The 22412-nt window shown below is 34.0% G+C and overlaps 2 protein-coding genes across 3 annotated transcripts; one reads left to right on the top strand and one right to left on the bottom strand.

Moving 5' to 3' along the window:
* Positions 1 to 1077: 1077 nt before the first annotated feature.
* On the bottom strand, positions 1078 to 14170 carry LOC127958666 (uncharacterized). Its single transcript, XM_052557586.1, has 12 exons — positions 14004 to 14170; positions 13411 to 13522; positions 12757 to 12850; positions 10459 to 10513; positions 7327 to 7467; positions 5792 to 5952; positions 5390 to 5488; positions 4506 to 4651; positions 4240 to 4411; positions 4043 to 4155; positions 2900 to 2987; positions 1078 to 2565 (listed from the first exon to the last, which is right to left on the bottom strand). The coding sequence occupies exons 1-12, from the start codon at positions 14116 to 14118 to the stop codon at positions 2512 to 2514; spliced, it is 1350 nt and encodes a 449-aa protein (XP_052413546.1). The 5' UTR covers positions 14119 to 14170; the 3' UTR covers positions 1078 to 2511.
* A 2516-nt stretch (positions 14171 to 16686) lies between these two features.
* LOC127958422 (V-set and immunoglobulin domain-containing protein 10) lies at positions 16687 to 22380 on the top strand. 2 transcript variants are annotated; one of them, XR_008154032.1, is made up of 9 exons: positions 16687 to 16878; positions 16954 to 17108; positions 17467 to 17763; positions 18595 to 18900; positions 19084 to 19368; positions 20133 to 20417; positions 20870 to 20983; positions 21070 to 21364; positions 21674 to 22380. XR_008154032.1 is itself a non-coding variant. In XM_052557279.1 (9 exons), exons 1-9 carry the CDS (start codon positions 17033 to 17035, stop codon positions 21757 to 21759), a joined length of 1599 nt encoding a protein of 532 aa, XP_052413239.1. In that variant the 5' UTR covers positions 16688 to 17032; the 3' UTR covers positions 21760 to 22380. The 2 variants fall into 2 exon arrangements, 1 of the variants encoding a protein (XP_052413239.1); XM_052557279.1 differs by having other exon boundaries at positions 16688 to 17108; positions 21070 to 21082; positions 21228 to 21364.
* Positions 22381 to 22412: the final 32 nt, after the last annotated feature.

Here is a 22412-nt window from a genome sequence, read left to right as displayed (position 1 = left end):
ATTAGTTTTCATTAAGACTCACCCAAAGGATCTTAGTGTGGGATCATTATTCAGGGAAGGTAACAAGCTCCATATGTCAATGTCTATGAATTTAAATTAAATATAATGTATGATATAGTATTGTCATGCATCACAATGTATGATATAGTATTATCATACATATGTCAAAATTCACATATTGGTGAATCTCACAAAGCCAAAATCGGAAAGAAATAAAACATTTATATAGATATACTTTGATATATATTTGAATGAGACAGAAGCAACTGCTGTGAAAGATTTAGCTTAAAATATAAAATATTTAAATATATTTAAAATTATATATATAATATATATATTACTTTTTCACATAATTTTCACAAGAATTAAGCACATTCCTCCTTACTTCGATGTTTCACTTACTATACTATTACTATAATACAGTATATTTTTAGACATCATTTTCTTTATGCAATATATATATATATATATATATATATATATATATATATATATATATATATATATATATATATATATAATTTATTTATTTTCTTTTATGATTTTGAGGTAAACTATTACCTGGATGTGTTATTGACAGACTTCATGAATCACTGAATTAAAAAAAAAATAACAAATCTTCCAGCCATGAAGTATTTCAAGTTCAAATGTACAGTATAATCTCCATTGCAATAAAGCGACGCTGTCATTTTGAATGTTCTCACCCCAAACTGAAGCATGACCATGTGCACCAGGACTGGCCTGAAACCTTTAACAATGACAATATACCTCTTGCTCATGGGAACTGTGGTTGCCCTGCTAGTAAACTGCACAAGACGACAAATATTTAAAGCTAGAACTTTAGCTATAGAAATGCTCGTATTATAAGAGGCTTGTATTTTCTGACTAATCGTAAAATGATTTATTGATGACGGACTGATTGATTGTTGATTGTATTTTTAGATTGTATGCAGTAACAACGAATGCTTCTCTTGTAGCTCTGGCCTCCTATAGCTTTTCTTTGGTACTAACTCAGGGATTGGAGGTTTCAGTCATATGTGACAGGTTCTGGTGGAATGATAAAAAAATATGAATAAATTTGTTGCTATAACACTTTATTGGGGTGCTTGTTCTTTCAAATATACTTACAGAAAACAGCAAGCAATTTCATCAAATCATAGTATAAGACAGAAGAATACAAACTTTTGAGCTGATCAAAGAGGACATTTCATTCAGTAAGACCGATAAAAATCTGCATAGCTAAAAAAAAGCATTACATTTAAAATAAAAACATGCTATGAAATCTGAATTATTGCAGTCATAATAAAAGGCATTTTTGCAACACTGAGGTAAATGCATATTCATTTAAGTTATGGAAGTGCTACGGTCTCTTAAAATGTACTTTTAAAAAGCTGAAAAATAAGTGAGCTAATCAAATAAATTAAATAAAAGTAAAAAATCAATAAAGAAATTCAATCAGCACATGCATCCACACTGCACCCTTTATATATGGACGGGTAAAAAACTGACTCTCACTTTGTTTACATCTTCAAACCCAGCTACTTCTCAAAAAAAAGATGCAATTCCTTAGTATTCATAAAACAATGCCCTAAGAGAATAATTCTAAATTTTTTGCATCACTTCAGGACACTACAAAACAATCCTTTTAAAACAATTTATAAACGACATTTACCATATTTTCCGGACTATAAGTCACACTTTTTTTCATAGTTTGGCTGGTCCTGCGACTTATAGTCAGGTGCGACTTATTTATAAAAATTAATTTGACATGAACCAGGAGAAATGAACCAAGAGAAAACATTACCGTCTCCAGCCGCCAGAGGGCGCTCTATGCTGCTCAGTGCTGCTGTAGCCTCTCCCTGTAAACATAGAGCGCCCTCTTGCAGCTGTAGATGGTAATGTTTTCTCTTGGTTCATGGTTCTAAATAAATATAAGCTTTTTTTCCTCGTCATGACGTATTTTTGGACTGATGAGACTTATACTCAGGTGTAGTCCGAAAAATAAGGTACATTGACAAACATGCAACATTACGTTCACATACATATGAATGACAGGAAGACCTAAAGCTAGTTGAGGCCTTTTTCTATGGCTGCTGGGAGAAATTCTTCTGTGTTACATTATAAAAAGTAAAAATGTCACTTAATAATATAAACACGGTGTAAAGAGTATATGAGGTTGGATTTGGTACCTTTGGTTTCTCCCACAGTGCTCCTTGAGATCAAAAGAAGGCCACAGAAACCAGGCTAATGTCTCAGAATGATGTCTTTACATGGTGATAATGTAGCTTATTGGCTAAAAACGGTTAAAAATGATTCATATAGAAAAACTAGCTGGTGTAAGATAATATTGAGGTCATGTTTGTATATCACATTTTTTTCAACACTATTCACATTTAACCAAAAGGCACAGATTTGTTGTAAATATGAAACTACATCATTGTTTAACACGTGGATGTGCTTTATGTGAATTATTCCAACGATGTGACGGACGGCTGTCATGCAGGCTTTCCTTCAGAAATCATACTCTGCAGCACACTGGCGAAGATACTCCTCATACAGATTCCGCTACGATAAAGATGACAAATATTACAAGATTAGAAGACAAATATCCTTTGAATGGCTTATGTTTCAACCGCAGGTTCAGTTATCAGTTGTAGCTCTGCTGAAAAACCATCATTGAGGTTAAGGTTGTTAGATGTTCTCACAGTCAAGCCAAGCTGGTTAAACTGCTCTGGTTTAATGGTTTAATTCTGCTCTAAATTAACACAGGAACAAACTATATTACATTGTATAACATAGTTATAAAAAGTATTATTAACACCTACATATAATAGTGCATCTTTAGGAAAATGAATGGGTGAATAAACAGTGTTATAATAATGCTTAAAGTACGTCATACCTTCTTGGATTTGACGATATCCTGGATGTAATCACTGTACTCAGCCATTTTCTTCTTCTCTCTTTTCGTCAGCGTCTTACTGCCCTGACTGAAGGAGATCAGAGCATTGAGAGGGCTGCTGTTAAACTGATGAAGTGGCCATTCAAAAACAGAAATCAGCTCAAGAATCGAATTACAGTAAGTGGCACAGAACAGGGAAAGATTAAACACTAGCATTCATTGATTGCATTAGATTAAAATCGTGATATATTGTACAGATACTGCATATCTTAGCATATATTAATGATTCTATAGATTAGGGCTTTTAAGCATCTTATCTCAATAAACTCCTAATTTGCTGCTTATTGATAGTAAGTAGTAGTAGTGATCTAAGTAGCGTCTAAGGCTAACTTCATGGCAAAAATGGACTTGGAATATTACAAGTTACATAAACACAAAGATATTTTAAATGAACATTTGATAGAAAAATCTAAAATAATTTCTGGCAAAATCCCTGAGAGTGTAGGTTATAAACAGCTTTCAGCTTGCTATTGATAGCAAGTAAGGTAGTTGTTTATAATAGTTAAGTTTAGGTCTTGGGAAAGGTTAAGAGATCAAGAATAAGCTCATGCAGAATCTAAAGTGCTGCCATATTAATATCCACCAATATATATGAAGGAGATGCAGTGTGATGCAGACGGTCATCATTTAGTCATTCTGTTTGGTGACACTAACTTGACCTTTCAAAATAGCATGTAAAACATTAGGCATAATGTAAATGATCATGTTTGTCACTAGACCTCATTAGATGCATATTGAACTCTGTGAGTGTTGCCTGGTGAACAAATTTGGTTATTTAGTAGTTTTTAAACCAACAGTATGTTAAAAGGTATTTTTGCATTGTGAAAGTGGAGAACATTATGTAGAAAAGGTTTATATGTTGCGCTGGAAAAAGTTAAGTCAAGTGCACTGCATTGTGGGATATGTTATTCCATACTATATCCTCTATTGCATATCTAATACATACTGCATTGTACACCGTAAAATAAATAGCTCTTCCAAAGCCAAAGGATAAAGAGTCAAATAAATAAAAGTAAACAATGTCAGAGTTATGGTGCCCCCTTGTGACAATAAAACAAAACATTTAGAGACCATTTTGCTCACCGCGCAAAATACTTGGCCAAGAAGAACATAAAGTAGCACAGAGCAGCAAAGATGATCACAAACATTATCTGCCAGTCTTCAGGAATCCATTCCCACAGATACACAACGATCCCCTAATAAACACATACAGGTAAACAGAAGAAATCACACCTGTGATTGGATCTTAATCTCCAGAAAACATCCAAATGAGAACATACTGTGGAAAAGTAGATGGTTTTAGCCAATCCCTCTCCAACAAGAGAGTCCAGTTCCTCTGGAGCGAAGGTGCTGATGATGAAGCTGAGGATGAAGAGCAACGGAAGGAAGATTCCCGCAAGTCCACACAGGAAAGAATTAAAACGGTTGCTTTTGTTACTGCTCACATTCATCCTGAGGGAAGACAAACACATGCAGGGCTGATAAATATGACATATATGAGCTCTAGAGTCATGATGTGATATAGTGTGGATGGATGGATGTGTACCGGTCCTGTTCCAGTTTATAGTTGATGGTAGAGATGATCAGGTTACAGTCTTTCTCCAGCTGGTCAAGGGTTTTTTGCACTGCCTGGTTTATGCTCTTCTCAATGGTCTCACAAACCTCGTCAATCTGGTTGATGCATCTGCTGGGCTGCACACACAAACACACAAAAACTAAAATTGAATCATTTTATTTTCACTTTATCAACTATCTGTGGTAGTAGCATCATATGCAATAACACTGTAAAGCTAAAAGTGGAATAAATGGAATTAATAATTATTCTGTGGACATTACCAACAAAGCCGCATATGCATATTGTTATAAAAAAAAAAAAAAAAAATTGAGGATGTGAACAACTGCATTTTTAGCAGATGAACAAAGCTGATTTGGTGCTCAATATATATATATATATATATATATATATATATATATATATATATATATATATATATATATTTTTTTTTTTTTTTTTTGTAATATCAGTTTTGAAAACCATTGTGCTGCTTAATATTTTTTGTGGAAACCAACATTTTCAACAGCATTTATTTGAATATATTTGTAACATTATAAACATCTGCATTGTAAATTTTAATCTATGCATTTATTATTCTCTTTTGAACGGTAGTGCATTATAAAGCAGCCTGAAATCAAGTTGATCTTTTTATGTCTTATTAGCATCAGTCCATTTCTCCTTTAAAGTCGGGCTTTTAAGGGAAGTGTCTCTGCGGACAGACAGAACTAATTAATGTTAATGCTGCAGAGAGACATAAATCCATTTCCTCTGACACAGCAGTGGAGCATGGGCATGCTTCTATTACTCATGTCCCTTCTAGGAGGAAAACCATGGACATTTAACCAGCACAGCAATCGGCTCCCATCATCTCTTACTTTCTGAGGGTTGGGGATGTATATCGTGGGCATTTCGAAGCCACATTTGTTGAGTCCAGGTCTCCTGCACAGCTCTTGGACAATCTGCATCATCACTCGCTGTGGGAACAAAATCAACACCAACACCGACTGAGACACTTGACCTTTAGGATGGGTTAATGCTAAATAGGATTAGAAACCCCAGAGGACTTGATTTGTAATAGCACCTGTTTGGCTTTCTGTCAGAGAACAAACTATTATGGCAAGAAGATCAGGAGCACAGATTGAATTGAGACTGGAAATGACCATATTACATTTGTAAGTCTAGACAGTTCCAGACAGCAGTACATCAGTTTACTGAGGGAAGATGCTTTTGGACGTTTATAATGACTTTAAGGGCAGTGGAGGTGCACACACACACACCTGTCTGTCCGTTTCTCGTCCAACCTCGTCAGCTTTGCTCAGGTAAAAGCGCAGTTTGTCTCCACACTTCTCACTCAAATTCTCAACAATGTTCAATGTACGCTTGCACAATGCCTGTCCCATCGGGTCAAAAAACACAAAGATGAGGTCCGCCTGCTCACCTGAAAATACACAGATATGTAAATTGTGAAGAAAAGTGTTACTCTAACCTTTGTGCGATTTAATTTAGGAAAAAAAAAAGAAAAAAAAAATATATATGGTACTTTTCCTTTTTGTTTAGAAGAATAATTTTAATTGAATTGAAAAATAATTTTTGTTTCTGTGTTGAAAACAGGAAGTTGGGTTGGGCATACTGAAGACCTTCAGGAATATATATATATATATATATATATATATATATATATATATATATATATATATATATATATATATATATCAATATTTTAGCAATATCAAAATGTTTTTTGGTCCATTTTTTCTGAAAGGAAAGACTGTATATTGTAAATGCTCCTAAACATTTTAAATTGTCTTAACAACTTTCTAGATCATTTAATTTTAAATATGTTTTCAGTTTCTTTTTTAATTTTAGTTTTAGTAATTTTACAATGTGCTTTTGTAATCTTTATTCTTATATATATATATATATATATATATATATATATATATATATATATATATATATATATATATATATATATGTGTGTGTTTATTTATTTAGCTTTACTTTATTTGTATTACAGTTGTATTATTTTAAGTACTTAAACATTTCAATTCTGATAATTCATCTAACATCACTCACATTTTTATTAATTTTAGTTAGCAATATCTACACTAGTATACAAAGTTAACATGCAGTCCATAAACTAAAAGACATAAAAACAGAAAAATTTGCCTTCAAGAAAATGGTTTATTAAAAGAGTGAAACAACCCAGGAAAATCATTATAAAATCAGTTTCAGATGACAGATCCATTTAAGGTTTTGTGGTGTAATCAAGTCATGTAAAAAAGATCATATTTACTGTACAAAATGAACACACATGAACAGCAACACAAAGTCATAATTAAAAGCAGGAAACTTTGAACTAATTAAGCCTCGAGTTTCTGAGTTGGCGGTGTGTCAGTGAGAAAACGTAATTTGCAATGCATGCAGCATCTGTACTGTAGGTGAATTAGTTGAAATTAATGTAATTATTATAATTTGTCATATACAATAAAACTAAGTGGCGCCAAAAAAATTATATATAAACAACTCAATTTTCAGCACCCCTATAAAGTGAATAAAAACAAAACAAAAACACATAGATTTACATTCTTTGGTTGATATTTTGTAGAAGTACAGTTTAAAAATGTTGATACTTTTTTTTCTGTAGAAAAGGTAAATGCATGGTCATCTTGCTCCACCCAAGGTGACTTGAACACAACTGATGTAGTAATTACAACTTGCCAACTCTTAAATATGAACTTGAATGGACTTGGAAGCAAATCAAATGAGCTGATGACCTGAAACAGCACAAAATGAAGAGACGCAGCCTTACCAAAAGAGGTGATGGCACTGTTGACATCGAAAGGGTACACCATATCTCCATCCACCAACCCTGGAGTGTCCACAAACGTCACCAGGCTGAACTTTTTCTGTTTGGAGGTGGAAATCTCAGCGCTCAGGTAATCCGTGACACCTACAATATACAACTGCAGGCATTTATAAAACTGCGTTGGTATTAGAAACACAACCCTAAGTGCAGATTCATCATTATAACAACTATCTCATGTTTCAAAAGTATAATTCTAGGGGCAAAAAAATGATCTGATTAATAAAACATGTTCATGAATTCATACAGTTTTCTTGACCACGCCCCCTCTGGTGGTCTGTTGTTATGGTTACCCACAACAGCTCTTCAACTGGCAGCTTTAAGGTGGAGCCACATAAAGCTAGCCAGTGAAGAACGACTGTGAAGCAACGCCAGCCAGCCAATAAAAATCACACGCTAAGAGTTTTGAAAGCATGTAAATAGAATAAAACTACACTTTTTATATTTTTGAAAGATTGTGATTGGTGATTCAGTCATTGCACCAATGCCTGCTTTATGGTTGCTTACATGTTCATGATTTAAGCACACTGATGTGCAATTGCTCATTTACTGGCATAAACACATCTGAGGTTCACACTGAAGCTCTTTCAGACAGTGACTGCAGGTGTGCAAGATCTCGCACAAACCCGTCTTGTTCTGTCTCATCAACATTCAACAAAGGTGCACCAACACACCCTCAAATCTGTCTGACCATCTCTCTGTCTCTTAACTGCTCTCTATTTCTCATTTCAGAAAATACTCGGATTATGAACATTATTGTTCAGAGAATTTGTAGAGAAGTTTTCTCCTACAATTAGGATAGAGACTACAGAGCTATAAAATGAATGTGGATGATAAAATGTATGATTGTTCTTTACACTATATTATAGATTTTCTTTACACACTACCATTAAAAAAATGGCTGCATTTGCTTGATTAAAAAAAAAAAACTGTATTATAGTGAAACATTACAATTAAAAAAAACTGTTTTCCATTTAAATCTGTTTAAAAATTTGTTCCTGTGGTTCAGTGGTAGAGCACTGTGTTAACAGCGCAAAAGGTTGTGGGTTCAATCCCCAGGGCCTGAATGCTTTGGATAAAAGCGTCTGCCAAATGCATAAATGTAAATGTAATTAATTCCAGTGATGGCAAAGCTAAATTGTCAATATCACTTGATCCAGAAGCATTTTTTAAATTATTTTTAATCCTGAAAACAGATGTGTTTTGATACATTTTGTTTTTCAGAATTATTCAATGAATTAAAGGTTCAAAAGAACAGCATTTCTGTAAAATCTTTTCTGTCTTCATTTTTGATCAACTTAATGCATCCTTGCTGAATAAATGTATAATAATATAAACCTCAACATTTTAAAAAGGAAGCATATCCATGTAGTCACTTTCATTCCACAGGTGCTACTTAAAAATCAGATGTAGTCATGTGCATGTGATAGGCTCAATGACCAGGGATTATTAAGGGATCTTTGAGTCTTTTTAAAGGTGAAAGGTAACTGGAGAAACGCGTCTCACTTCGCTGCCGGTGGAAGGAGATACTGAGGGATCTAGTCCACTGAGGAAAAGTCAAAGGTCAAGAAAGTGCTGCGTCATCTCCAAGGTGCACAGCAGCACCACTGCAGAGAGACCCGAGTCATGATGATAGTGTCAAAGTTATTGAGATAAGACAAACCAGCCAAAACCACACCCAAACAATGCACCAATCGCAATTCTCGTTATTCTTTCCTGCACAAACCCACATCCTGAAGACCAACACAGACGTTTAAAATCTTCAATGCGACACATTACAGACATTCCCAGGAACACAGAAGACAACTGCAATATGTTCATGCTCATAAATTTGAGTGAACGAAGTAGAATGAAATTCTGAAAATTCTGAAAATGACGGTTTATACTTACAATAAATAAGATGAATGCATGTTTTACTGTTTAAATAGTATGTTTTAAGAGTGCATGTCATAATTTTGTCACTGACTTGAAGCTCATAAAATGCAATGTCTATACAAAATGCTATTATCATTTCATATTTGTTCCTGACTGTCGATTGCATGTTCTCTGTAGCAGTAATGTGGGAAGACATTTCTCTGTGTCTATCCCACTGATGCTGCACTGTTGTCAGTGTGAATGACTCATTCTGGTTCTCTGCACCAGGTGAACCCACACTGCCCACTGAAGGAATACTGCACGATCAGTGTGCGGCGATGATGCCCTCCGACACACCCAAAGACCATTCACCTACACCAATGGAGAGCCATCACTCAGATACAGTCTAGTTGTGACGACAGCTGGACTCTCATTATAACAGTTACATAAATACACAGCGAAAAGCATTAAGCCAGCAGAGCCAGAGGGAGTTTATCGAGGTGCATGCGAATGAGATGTGTTGCTATGTTTCGCGCTCTCAGGCGGATACTGCTCTGGCTGTCCACATACTCTTGCATGACTCAGTGTGAGGTGTTAGTCATAGCTGTAGATGTTACTGCCTCGACTACACATTTCCCTCAAAAAATAGCCTAATTTCTAAGCAATAAATGAGAAAAATAGCACTAAAAACTAGTTTGGGTGTTTAATATCATGCATAACAATGAGTTTAAATGACCTAATAAAAAAAGTGCTACCATGTCACACTAATCAACAACGCCTAATAGTAGTCATTTATTCTCAGTCGATATGCATGCACAGAAGAAATATTCATATTTGATAGGCAAACATGAATAGTTCATATATGCACAGAAAGGTGTGCAAATCCACAAAAATAAATTTCAATGAAAAAAATGAAAAGTAAAATAATAAAAAGGTAATTTGACGCCTAAAAACACACACACACACAAAAAAAATCTAAGGTCTGAAATATCTGAATCATATTCATAATATATATATATATATATATATATATATATATATATATATATATATATATATATATAATATCAATAACACACTAACATATTTTAAAAGGACTGAAACATTAATAAATAGAACAGTTTCTACATTCTAACACACACACACACACATATATATATATATATATATATATATTTTTTTTTTTTTGATGATGATGATGATTTTTCTATTAAGATTTCCTACCTTTGAACTCCAGCAGTGGTCTGAAATGTGGGTAAAGGTGTAATGTTGCATTTCCCTGTGAGGAAAAGAAGCAAACATGTTGATAAAGGAAAGATCAGACACATTTAAAGAGGAGAATGTGGTGTGAAGTCAGAAGGCAGGCCCCGCTGTAGGGAGGCTCCCTGCTCTTCCTCTCTCTTTCTCTCTGCAGGCTGGCTGATGGTGTGACACTCTCGGCCACGCAGCAGCTCTCTTCCTGTTCTGCTTCCTGTAAAGAGCTGATAATCCTTTTTCTGATAATCCTTGATCACTCACTCCTTCACTGTAATTGCATTACTCACGTTGAGGTCTTCACGAGACAGAGAAGGAAAGAGAGAGAGGTAGAGCCCTATATGTTAAGGGGGAAAAAAGACGCTGTGTCTTTAAGAAAACCCCTTTGCTTCCAGAAGGAGCGGCTGATTAAGCTGTGATATGGTCTGCTCTTTCACCACATGCAAAAAACTGTTGTTTTGTCCAGGAGAAAAGAGAAAAGCCAAAGCATTTCCTCTTAAAAACTTCTGCATCCCTTTTTGTATTCTGTATGTAGACATAGCACTGGCTTTTTAGATGAGAATTTAAATGATAAAATCTTTATGATTTTTAATATTTTTATGGAAGAATCTCTTATGATCACCAAGTCTGCATTTATTTAATCAAAGTCTCAGTAACAAAAAAGTAATATTGTGAAATATTATTATTTAAAATAAATATTTTCTATTGGAAAATATATAAAAATATGGCACTACATAATATTTTATGGAAACTATGATGGATTTTGTTTTTCATAATTCTTTGATGAATAGAAAGTTATAAAGAACAGCATTTACATTATATATATATATATATATATATATATATATATATATATAGAACAATAAAAGAAAAAGTTTACAGTAAGTCACTTTTGATCAATTTAATGCATCCTTGTCGAGAAAAAGTATCAAAAAGGTTATTAAAACAGTACTATAAGTGAGGTTACATATTTATTTTCTTAATAAAAGAATCTGTGAAAAAGTTAAACAGTCTATATTTTCTCTCTGTTTAATCAAATTCCTGTTTATTAAAGATTTCTTTGTTTCTGTAGATCTAATTTACATTTAAGATTTTCACTATATTCAAATTTATTCTGAAGAATTTCCACCTCAATCAGCAGAAAAAATTCCAGAGATTCCTTCTGTATCTGCTCACAAGAATGCTTTTTCTGGACTTTAAGGAGAAAAGTTGAGTGAAAACTAGGGATAACATACCTCGGAATGTCCACAGAGCCGTGTAATAACAGAAAATAATGTGAAGAAAATGCATGGAACTGGACTGGGTCATGTCATTTTTTCACATTTTCCGCTCTGATTTTAGGAGCAAACATACAGATATTTTGCAAAACTGAATTAATCTGTGCCTACAACATTCTTATTGGTAGCTGAAAGCAAATACAGTTCACATTCTCTTCTTTAATATAAAAGAAGAGAATCTCTGTCTCTGTATAAACACTAAAGCTGGTTTTCAAACCATCCTGAAATCTCGAAAAGTTGTCCTTAGGGGTGCTGTATGCAAGTTTTTGATCTGCGGAAGCATAAAAATACTATAATATGTTTGCAGATATTTAAGAAACATGCTAAGTTAACATACTTGTTTATCTGACAAACAATGCTACTGTCAGTTATTCTCCTTTGAAAATGTACATTCCGAGCCGGAATGACGGTTTCTCTTTTGAAAACCGCCAGTTTCCCCAGTTCTATTTCGATACCTCGGGTTGCCAGTTGGTGGAAAACACTGTGTATTTAATGTCATTAATTGTTAAGTGTGCTGGTTCTTGTTGGTGTCCTCAATCTGGCAACCTCCGTCAAGTGTGAAGGGAGGGGCCGGGTGAAAAAAACCCTCTCCAATATTTTGAATTTGGACTGCTATACCTAGTTCAACCACTCGGTGTCAATCATACATACAGCACCTTTAAAATTTCAAATAACATTTGCTTCAGAAATTCATTAGAACAGGTTAAGCATTAACCTGCATTTTCATTTGATTTATCTCTTTGCAGCTCTTTTTATTGAATGACACCCAGAGAAAACCCCACGCTGGTCACCATGTGACCCGTGATTCAGTATTATTAACTGCCACATAATTAACTCATAAATGCACTTTCACTACTCATCTGCACTAAAAAGGAAATCAATGTACCAACACAATCAAACATAAAAACCATTTGCACAGAGTGTAAACTGTTTGCCTTAAGCAGCTTTCTCACAATAATCTGCTTTCTGGTGTGCACATAAATGTACTTACTGTTAGTGACTCGCGTTTTCTTCCACTAGTTATAAATGTGAAGCCTTGTGTCTCAATGGCAACACCTGTCTTCTGTATGTGCTCCTCCACATACCTGAAAGACAGATTTCATTTGAAACGTTTTATCCTAATATTCATATACAAAATGTATCCTTGTTTGTAATTACACTTTTTACTCATTTTTGATTTTTTTTTTTTAGTTTTTTAGAACTATGGTCGAATGCAGTGGTTTTCAACCAGGGGTTTCAAAAATTACTTAAAACGATTTTCATTTTAATTCATTATATGATTTCTAGACCTGGAAAATCATGTAATTAAATAAAATCTTAAAATGCCATAGGCATTTTCATATTGAATGCATATTATTTGTAGTTATGTCAATCTCTAAAAAATGTATTGGGTAGAAATTGTGAGTAAAACTTTTTATTTTATTTTTTAAATTCTTGTCCTTATTCATAATCCTTCAAATTCATAATCACAAAAGGGGGCCTTGGAGTCAAAAATGGTAAGAGGATAAGATGTTGGTACAGAACAACAAAATCAGGAAAAGAAATGTCATTATTCTCATCAGTCAGTACAATCTTTATTCCCCGATCTGATTCTATGAAATCGTTTAGGGATCCAAGGTGTTTTTGATGTGAGAGGAGTGATTACCAGTTAATAAAAGAGCTTTTTCCAGCAGAATGGTTTCCCATAATCATAACTATAATCTTTTTCCGGGGCGGTAAGAGCCTCACTCCCAAACTCTCTGCAATTTTCACCAATCCTGTCAAAAACATCCAAACAAAGGGAGCTTTATTATCAATATATGACGCCTTATTGCTTTCCAACATGCATTTGAACCTGAATATACTGTACTTGTATGTTGCTTCCATTTCATACTGTATAAACGTGGATTTACACATACAGTACTATACCTGTATATATTCTGTACTGACCCATAGACTACAGTAGTGTGATATGCAGAGACAACTGGTCAACATAACGGTGTCTCTAATCCCTGTGTGCTGTCCACATAGTTATGTTGCCATATCATTAAGTCCAAAACTGTCTAGGCGGCTTGCTAAGACACAGTCTTACGAATGAGTGACTAGTGTAAATATAACTAACAGCATCGTTATATATATCGGACGTCTGATGATTGAACTTTCAAGCTGATTTGTACCATACAATGTTTCATAATGTTTTAGATCACAAAAAGCACAAATAGCAACATGTGTTTACATACGAATGCTACCGTTGTTTACCGTTGTCGTTGTCGATATATAAAGTGTGGCATTCTTTCAATATTCGTTCACTCGGAGTTGTAATGGTCGATTCCAGAGGGTTTGCTACAGCTCGCGGCTTCTTACAGCCTGACATGTTGAAAGTCTGGAGGACTGTTTTTCACCGGCACCAAAAGCGGGGGAACCAAAACAATGTCGCACACATGTAACGTTACAGACGCTTTGGCGCTCTCTAGTGGAGGTAAAAGTTGAAACGTTCCAACACACAATGGAACGCCTTGCACATTAGCCAATGCTAAATATTAGTAGGCCTATATAATAAAAAATAAATTAACATAACGTAACATATAACATAACAATAAAATCTAAAGTGAAAACAACAAATAATAGATTTTTTATACATTAGTGCAGAAACAATTGCTTTTGGCTTCTCAAATACAGAAACAAACAAACAAATGGACAAATTATGTAAAAAATAATTATAAATCTAAAATAATTGTTTGTATTGTTATTTTTACTATTGAAAACTTATTTAAATTATTTTAAAATTATTACAAATATTAGCCACAATAAAATAGTCATTCATCCGTTTGTTTATCACTGTGTTTACATGAGTTATTATTGAAGTTACATTTTGCACATGTGTGCCATATTTTAATCCATTAAACTACTTGATATACATAGTATGTATTTATTTACTCGTTAATTTATTCAAATAAATAAATAAACATCAAGATCAGTATGTTTATATATGTACATTAATGTACTGTATATGCAACTGTAAGTAAAAAAGTATTTACATAGTAGCTAAAGTATGTATTTCCTACTAAAAATGAAATAGTTTAAATACATGTTGAAATATTTTTATAAATCGTATGTAATGCACACAATTAAATTATATATAATATATATTATTTATATTTAATCTATAATTAATATATACTACATATAAATGCATAAATGCATACTTAATAGGGCTGTCAGTCGATTAATTTTTTAATCTAATAAATTACATAATGTGTTGATTAATTAATCTAATTAATCACAAAGTAAATTTGACTGTGAAAATACCCACAAAAGATTATTTAAAGCTATTTAGATGATAGATAGATAGATAGATAAATAGATAGATAGATAGATAGATAGATAGATAGATAGATAGATAGATAGATAGATAGATAGATAGATAGATAGATATAAAGAAAGATATTTGTGCATTTAACGATTTGTTTAAATATTTTTACATTTATTTAATGGTTTAATTTTGAGTAATTTGGCCCTCCATCATTCCCAGAGTAAGGAATGGAAATAGGACATGAGGGATGCTTTCAGGGATATTAAGACACACAGGTATGAAACCCCAGTCTTAACGTTGTGAGCTTGATCAACCTGCTAGACCGGCTGCAGCCTGCAGATAGAGGCGGGGCTGCACCTGGGGCGGGGGTTGCATCTGTAGCCCCGCCCCATACGTACTCTGATTGGTTCGATAGTCTTTCATAGACATACATAGTTGGTGATTATTGATTATGAATTAAATAATTAGATTTTTCATATCACCAGATTATGAGAAAGAAAATTAAAAGGATGCATCCGTATTGTTTTAATTTATATAACATGACAAGGCAATTATTGTTACATATCTGTCATGCAGTTGATAAATGACACCGCAATGTGTCTGCTGTGTGGCATCTAATTTTTCTGAAACTTTTTTTTATCTACATTGCAAAGCATAGACTTTTTCCTCCCCTTTATTTCAGGAAAATATTTTAAAGTGAAGAAAAACTTTTATTACTACCAGCCAGTGATGATTCTGAAAGGACACGCCTGTAATCTGTTGCAAACACAATTTCATGATCATCTTGCTCTTATTTTAGTGCAGTTGTCTCTCAGCCACTGTCAAATACTGAGATCAACTTTATAAAGTATCATCTATTTATATTAAATTGGTATTTTCTCCGAGACCCATTTTGTGAAAATTATTGAACCGATTTTTTTCAATCAGCAGGAATGATCCTGGACATTCTTTTCTTAACGTGGGTTAATGCATTAAAATCGTGTTTTTTTTAAAAGACCAAACTCAGTAAACACATAATTGATAAAGCATTTTATTCACAGACAAGCAGGTTATGGGAGGAAAATGCTTAAAATAAATGTTGCGTTCTTATTCTGTGCTCATATCTGCTTGTCTGTGAATAGAATGCTTTATTAATCATTTGTTTACTCTTTTAGAGTTTGGTCTTTTAAAAAAAAAAACTGTTTTAATGCATAAGGCCATGTCCTTTCACATTAAGCTTTGTAGAATGTCCCTATGATTGATTTGTGAAGTCGACTGGTCTAGAAGGTTAAACTTGCAGCAGCTAACATCTCGTGATTCAATAAATCAGACATAGTGTGTCAAGTTAACAATAAACAACTGCATTTTAATTAAGGCTTTTTAAAACTGCTCAGTGTTTTTAGCTTTTAAACAACATACTTTGTCCTACACCAACTAAGCAAACATTTCCTATCATGCATGTCTATGAAAGACGATCGAACCAATCAGAGTAGGTATGGGGCGGGGCTGCATATGCAACTACACCCCAGATCTGCAGGCTGCATCCGCCCCCTTACACAACCCCACCCCTAAACCTAACGTCACTTATGACATCAAACAATCAGGTACCACGGTGTAAAAACACCCTGATCTGGTAACTCCCATCACTTTCCTGCAGAGACCTATATTTGCTGCAGCCGGGTGTGCTTGCTCAGACGCGAGCCCGTGTAAAAAGCTGTGTGTGTCTCTTTAAGAGCGCAGGTGAAGGGTGTGGTCAAACAGAAATGTTTAAAGTTTCCGGGAAAGCAAGCAAGTAAACAGGTTGAAGATAGAAATGAATCGAAAGTGACACAAAATATACAGGTTCGAAGCCCAAAGTGAGTTTAGTACGGTCGCGAGTTTATCTTAATAATTTCCGGTTATTTGTTTAATTCATAGAAAAGTGTTTGATGCGTTTGCCGGGAAACAAAGGGAAGCAAGCGAACTTGCCAAGGAAAATATTGTATCCTATAATCTGATGGGATATCCTTACAATCTTAAAATGATTATATCTGCAATAGTTCTACATCTGCTTCTTCTGTCGCATCAAACAGGTGAGTTGACAGGAAAATCTTATCTGGTTTCACTTTTAAATGAGATGTTATGCTGAGCTATTCCTATGTATTTTATAGAGATACTTAATAGTCATTTGCTATAGTGTTTATTCTACATGGTGCTCCAGGGATTTTTCAAATATACCATGGTACATGTTCAAACCCCATGAAAGTTCGATAGTAGCCTGTGAATCCATTGTACAGAATGATATTGACATAATACTTCAAGATCTTATACCAAGGTTTTACAATTGCACTGTATTCAAAAACCATGGTATTACCACAGTACTTTTGCTGCATGTTTGTAAGTGATCCCAATACTGCTTTAAACCACATTCCTCTGTCCTTCTTCCTGTAGTTTCAGAGGAGCAGGTGCAGCGGTATGTGATTGGAGAGAAGGGGGAGAATACTTCACTACAGTGTCTTGACCAGCCAGTTAATGCGTCTTCACTTGTTTATCGCTGGAAGATAAATGGGACTGTTGCTGTAACCCAAAACCCCTCGAAGCCATCAGAGCATCTTTCCATTTCAAACAATGGCTCTCTTTGGATCAGTGGGCTTCAGTATATAGATGAAGGCCAGTATGAATGTGAATCCCAAACAAAGGATGGCAGCTCATGGCAAACTCTCTCAAACATCCAGCTTCGAGTTGCCGGTATGGTGCTATGGATATCTAAATCGTACTTGGAAAGCTTTGATATGCAATAGATGTCTCCGGTTTCTGTGAGATCGGGAGTCTGACTTCAAACAGGTTTTTCTGGTTTAACTGCAATGCATGAACCTAGAGAACCATGTGACTGAGTATGCGTAGGATAGACACCACGCATAACGACTAACCAAATTACAGTGTACTTCCTCTTTAAACATTTTTAAAAAGGTCAAAATTTTGGGGTCAGTAAGGTTTTTGAAATAAAACAAATATATTTCTTTAGCGAGGACTCTTTAAATGAATCAAAAGTTATCGTGAGGAAAAATCAATTTCGATTAAATGCTTTTTTAACCCTTCTTGCATCAAAGGAATGTATGACATTTACCACTAAAATATGAGTCAGGTACAACACCACCGTTTTCAAAATTGAGCAGCAAATCAGCACATTAAAATGATTTCTGAAGGATCATGTGACACTGAAGAATTTAGTGATGATGCTGAAAATTCAGCTTTGCCATCACAGAAGTAAATTACATTTAAAATATTAAAATCGAAAATGTTTATTTAAATACTAATATTTTTACTGTATTTTTAATAAATAAACCCAGCATTGATGAGCAAAAGCCTTTAAAATCTTTAAAATCTCACTGTCCCCAAACATTTGTATGGTAGTCACTGTATATGTGTAATTGAAAGTCAAAATGTTCTTTTGATATGTAACATGTAAGTAATCTGCTGTTCATTCATTCTGAAGTACTAAAGAAACATTTTTGATGATTTTGTTGAAATGACCGTCATATTAATAATTATTGTTCATGCATTTGTATTATATTTCAGAGGGTCCAACTAACGTCTCACTGGCCATACAACCAGCAACTCTCTTACAGAATGGAACGTTATATGTCAAAAACGACTCGGATGTGATTTTTAACTGTTCCAGTGAGTCTTTTCCCTCACAAAACTTGACCTGGACTGTTGAAGATTTGGCGCTGGACAGTTATGACAAGGCATCTGGGAACAAATCCTTCCTTGAGTTCTCCATAACAAAAATCCAACCAAGAAATCAAGGGATGTACACCTGTACATCCCAGAATACACTCTCCAAGAAAACTGTGAAGAAGAGACAGGAGGTGCTAGTTTACTGTAAGACACACGTTTACATCATTTAAAAAAAAATGATTGGAAATGTAATCTCAAAAATGATTCTTTGAAGCAACATTAGAAGTTAGTTTCAGTTTACCTTGACAATTGTAGCATTATCTGTGTGGATTTTGTTTGTTTGTTAGATGTGTGTTATATACTGCATGTTTTAATTGTCTTTTTCAGATGCTCCGGAGAGTCGTCCAGAGTGCAGTTGGGAGATAGCTAACGAGACATTCGATGTCTTGTTCATATGTAGCTGGAAAGGAGGTTACCCTGTGCCCACTCTGGACTGGCATGAGGTCCTTGAAGAACATGTAATAGCCAAGGGTCCCACGGTCAACTCCACATCCCAGGAGACCGAGCGTTTGGAGGTCCATGTGAATAGGTTTATATTGCATAGTGGAGAGGAAGTGAAGTGTATTGGACATCATGTGACTGGAAAGGTGGATTCCTGCTCCTTTAAGCTCAGTAAGACCATTTTTTTTTGTCTTAAGACATGTTTTAATGAGATTTACCTTCTGTGTTGTTTTAGCTTTCTCAGTGTTTTTTTTTTTTTTTTTTTTTTTAAGAAGTAATGAATATGGTCTTTCATGTCAGTAAAATGACAGTAAAGACATTTTAAGATGTTGCCAGAAATGTGCAATTAAAATAAGTGCTGTTTTTAAAAATAAAATAATTCACAGTTTCCACAAAAATATATTAGACAGTACTATTTCTTTCAACACTGATGATAATAAATGTTTCTTCAGCAGCAAATCAGTATATTAAAATGATTTCTGAAGGATCATGTGATACTGAAGACTGGAGTAATGATACTAAAAATGCAGCTTTGTCAACAAAGGAATAAATTACATTTATAAATATTTAAATAGAACTCGAAATAGAATTGTTTTTCTGTGTTTTTGATCAAAGGCAGCATTTTTGAACATAAACGACTTCTTTTAAAAACATAAAACTCTTACCAACCCCACAGTTGTTTTGTAATCACATTTTTCTAACCTACACTATCAGTCCAGTTTTTGCTTGAATAACCAATGTTGCGTGTTTGTGTCCAAACAAATCTTGGAAACCTCTTTTAAAATCAGCCACTATATGTGCAGTTCTTTTGAGTTTTGATCTTTAAACATTCTCAGATTATTCCAGCTTGGGTTTTTGCTCATTTTCATCATCTTCCACTGCACCTCTGGCTTAATTGACTAAATGGAAACCATTATATTTAATGTGTCTTCCAGAGATGCCATACCCCATCGGAGATCCCATGGTAAGCGCTTTGGTGGGCAGCAATGTCACCCTCAGCTGTACTGAGTCTGAATCTCTGCCACCGGCTAAGACTGTCTGGAGGCAAAAGGACGACAAAACCATCAACACCAGCTCCAAATATATTGTGTCTGTTAACAACAACAACACCTACAGTCTCAAAATAATCAATGTAACTAAGGAAGATGAAGGGATCTACTTCTGCTACAGTATAAACCCTCTTGGTCCAAAAGAGCTGGAAGTGTATCTTACTGTGAAGAGTAAGTTAGAAACTTGAATGTTTCGCCATATTTCTTATTCTTTATATATATATATATATATATATATATATATATATATATATATAACAAGAATTCTTTTATTCCTAGTTAAAATATGTCCAGATCATATTTTAATTCAAAGTAAAATGAATAAAGGATGAAGATAATGAAACCTTTTTTTTTTTACACAAGACCGTAATATGCCTGAATGTTTTTACGTTTTTTTATTTGCATTGAAGTAATCTTATGATTTCAGTTGTTTAGGAATGAAATGCATGTTTTCAAAAATCCATCGCAGGTCAGATCTGGAGATAGTTCAAGCACTAGCGATGCTAAAGCTATGCACAAATGTGAACAGACGAGAAGTTTCTGACATTACCTCTCCCTTTGCAAAAGTATTACAACATAACATCCCCCACATGAACTTGTTCTCCTTTGTTCTTTGTTCTCAGCTTCTGAAGATAATAAAGGGGCCGTGGTTGGTGTCTTTGTTTCTGTTTTTATAATGATGATTGGTGTCGCTATTGGTGCAACAGTATATTCAAAGCGGGATAGAATTTGTATTGGTAAGTATTTTTGAATGCCTAAATAAAACTCTTTTCATAAAGATAGTTTGGTATAATTTTTTTACAATTTTTATTTTATTTTACAGGTTTAGGATTTAGGTAAGTATGACAACAGCTCATTTATAATCAAAGTAATATGTCACTATTATTCCAAAATATGAGTTTATTGTCTTCAAACATACTATAACATGTGCAAGTAAGTAAGGATCCGTGAAGCTGAGGCATTGTAACATTTTCTTTCTAGTCAATTAGATGATGAAATGGGGGATGTATTGAGTTTAGTGGATTCAGATGAAGAGGAAATTGTCCTTGAAACTGAACTGCCTCCGCCGTCAAACGGACATACAACCACGCTCGTAGAGATTCACAGAAGATCGTCCAGTAAGTCAGCGGTGTCCCGAATATGTTTTGACTTTTGTGATATGGTATGAAAAATCTATATCATGATGAAATAATAAAAGTAAGGCAAGTTTGAGAAATGCCTCTTTTGATTGAAAGTTGAAAACCCTGGAAATTTGAAATTATTCTTATTTTTAATCTGTCTCAAATAATTATCAAAACAATTCCCTATTGAATATATTTTCTCCAGTTATGCTCATCTCTGAAATATTTAGTATTTGGTATTAATAATAAATTGTGGGGTTTCTGTACTTTTGGTTTTGCTGAAACAAGTGTGTGTTTATTTTACAGGTGATCATGAAGATAACGCAGAGAGTACGGTGCAACATAACGATCAAACACATCCAGAACCAGCACAACAGATAGAAGATGATTAGTCATCAATGTAATGTACAGAAAAAAATAGATTCTTCCAATTGGTCAACTCTGCTAAATTATTTGTTTTTTGTGTGACATTTTCCTTGTACAATATTCCATCAATCTGTGTAAAGTCTAAAGGTCTTAAACTCATTTTAGAGGCCCTGTTTTTATTTTCAGTATTAGTTTTTAACATTCTGGCCTCAATTCATGAAATTAAATTTTTTACTACACCATGCTACAGTATGTTAGTGAACTGTTACGAAATGTTATTGTTACTTAAACTGGTTTGAATGATCAATTTCTGTAAAATTGTATGGGTGAATCTCAACAAAATATGTCTGGGTAATAATTTGTGGCACAATAATAATAATACAAATTCTTAATTATATGAAGTCTATTGTGTACCATTGGAATTTTTTTGCATTGCGAAATAATTTTCAAGACATTTTACTATCTTGTGTGTTTTGCAATTAATAATGAGAGTTGAGTACAATTTTAGTAATGTATAAGACAATACTTAGACTAGCTTTAAATGGCACTATAAAATAAAATGAATTCAAAGCTGTAAAATCACGATGCCTGAGATGTAAATGAAAAGTATAAAACACCGTAACATTGTAAATAAACAGTAGACACACCCAAGTATGTACTGTACGCACATACACCCTTG

The sequence above is a fragment of the Carassius gibelio genome, chromosome B5 (genome assembly GCF_023724105.1).
Source record: "Carassius gibelio isolate Cgi1373 ecotype wild population from Czech Republic chromosome B5, carGib1.2-hapl.c, whole genome shotgun sequence".
NCBI lineage: Eukaryota > Metazoa > Chordata > Actinopteri > Cypriniformes > Cyprinidae > Carassius > Carassius gibelio.
Note: the sequence above shows the minus strand (reverse complement) of the source record. Positions and strands in the feature narration are given on the sequence as shown.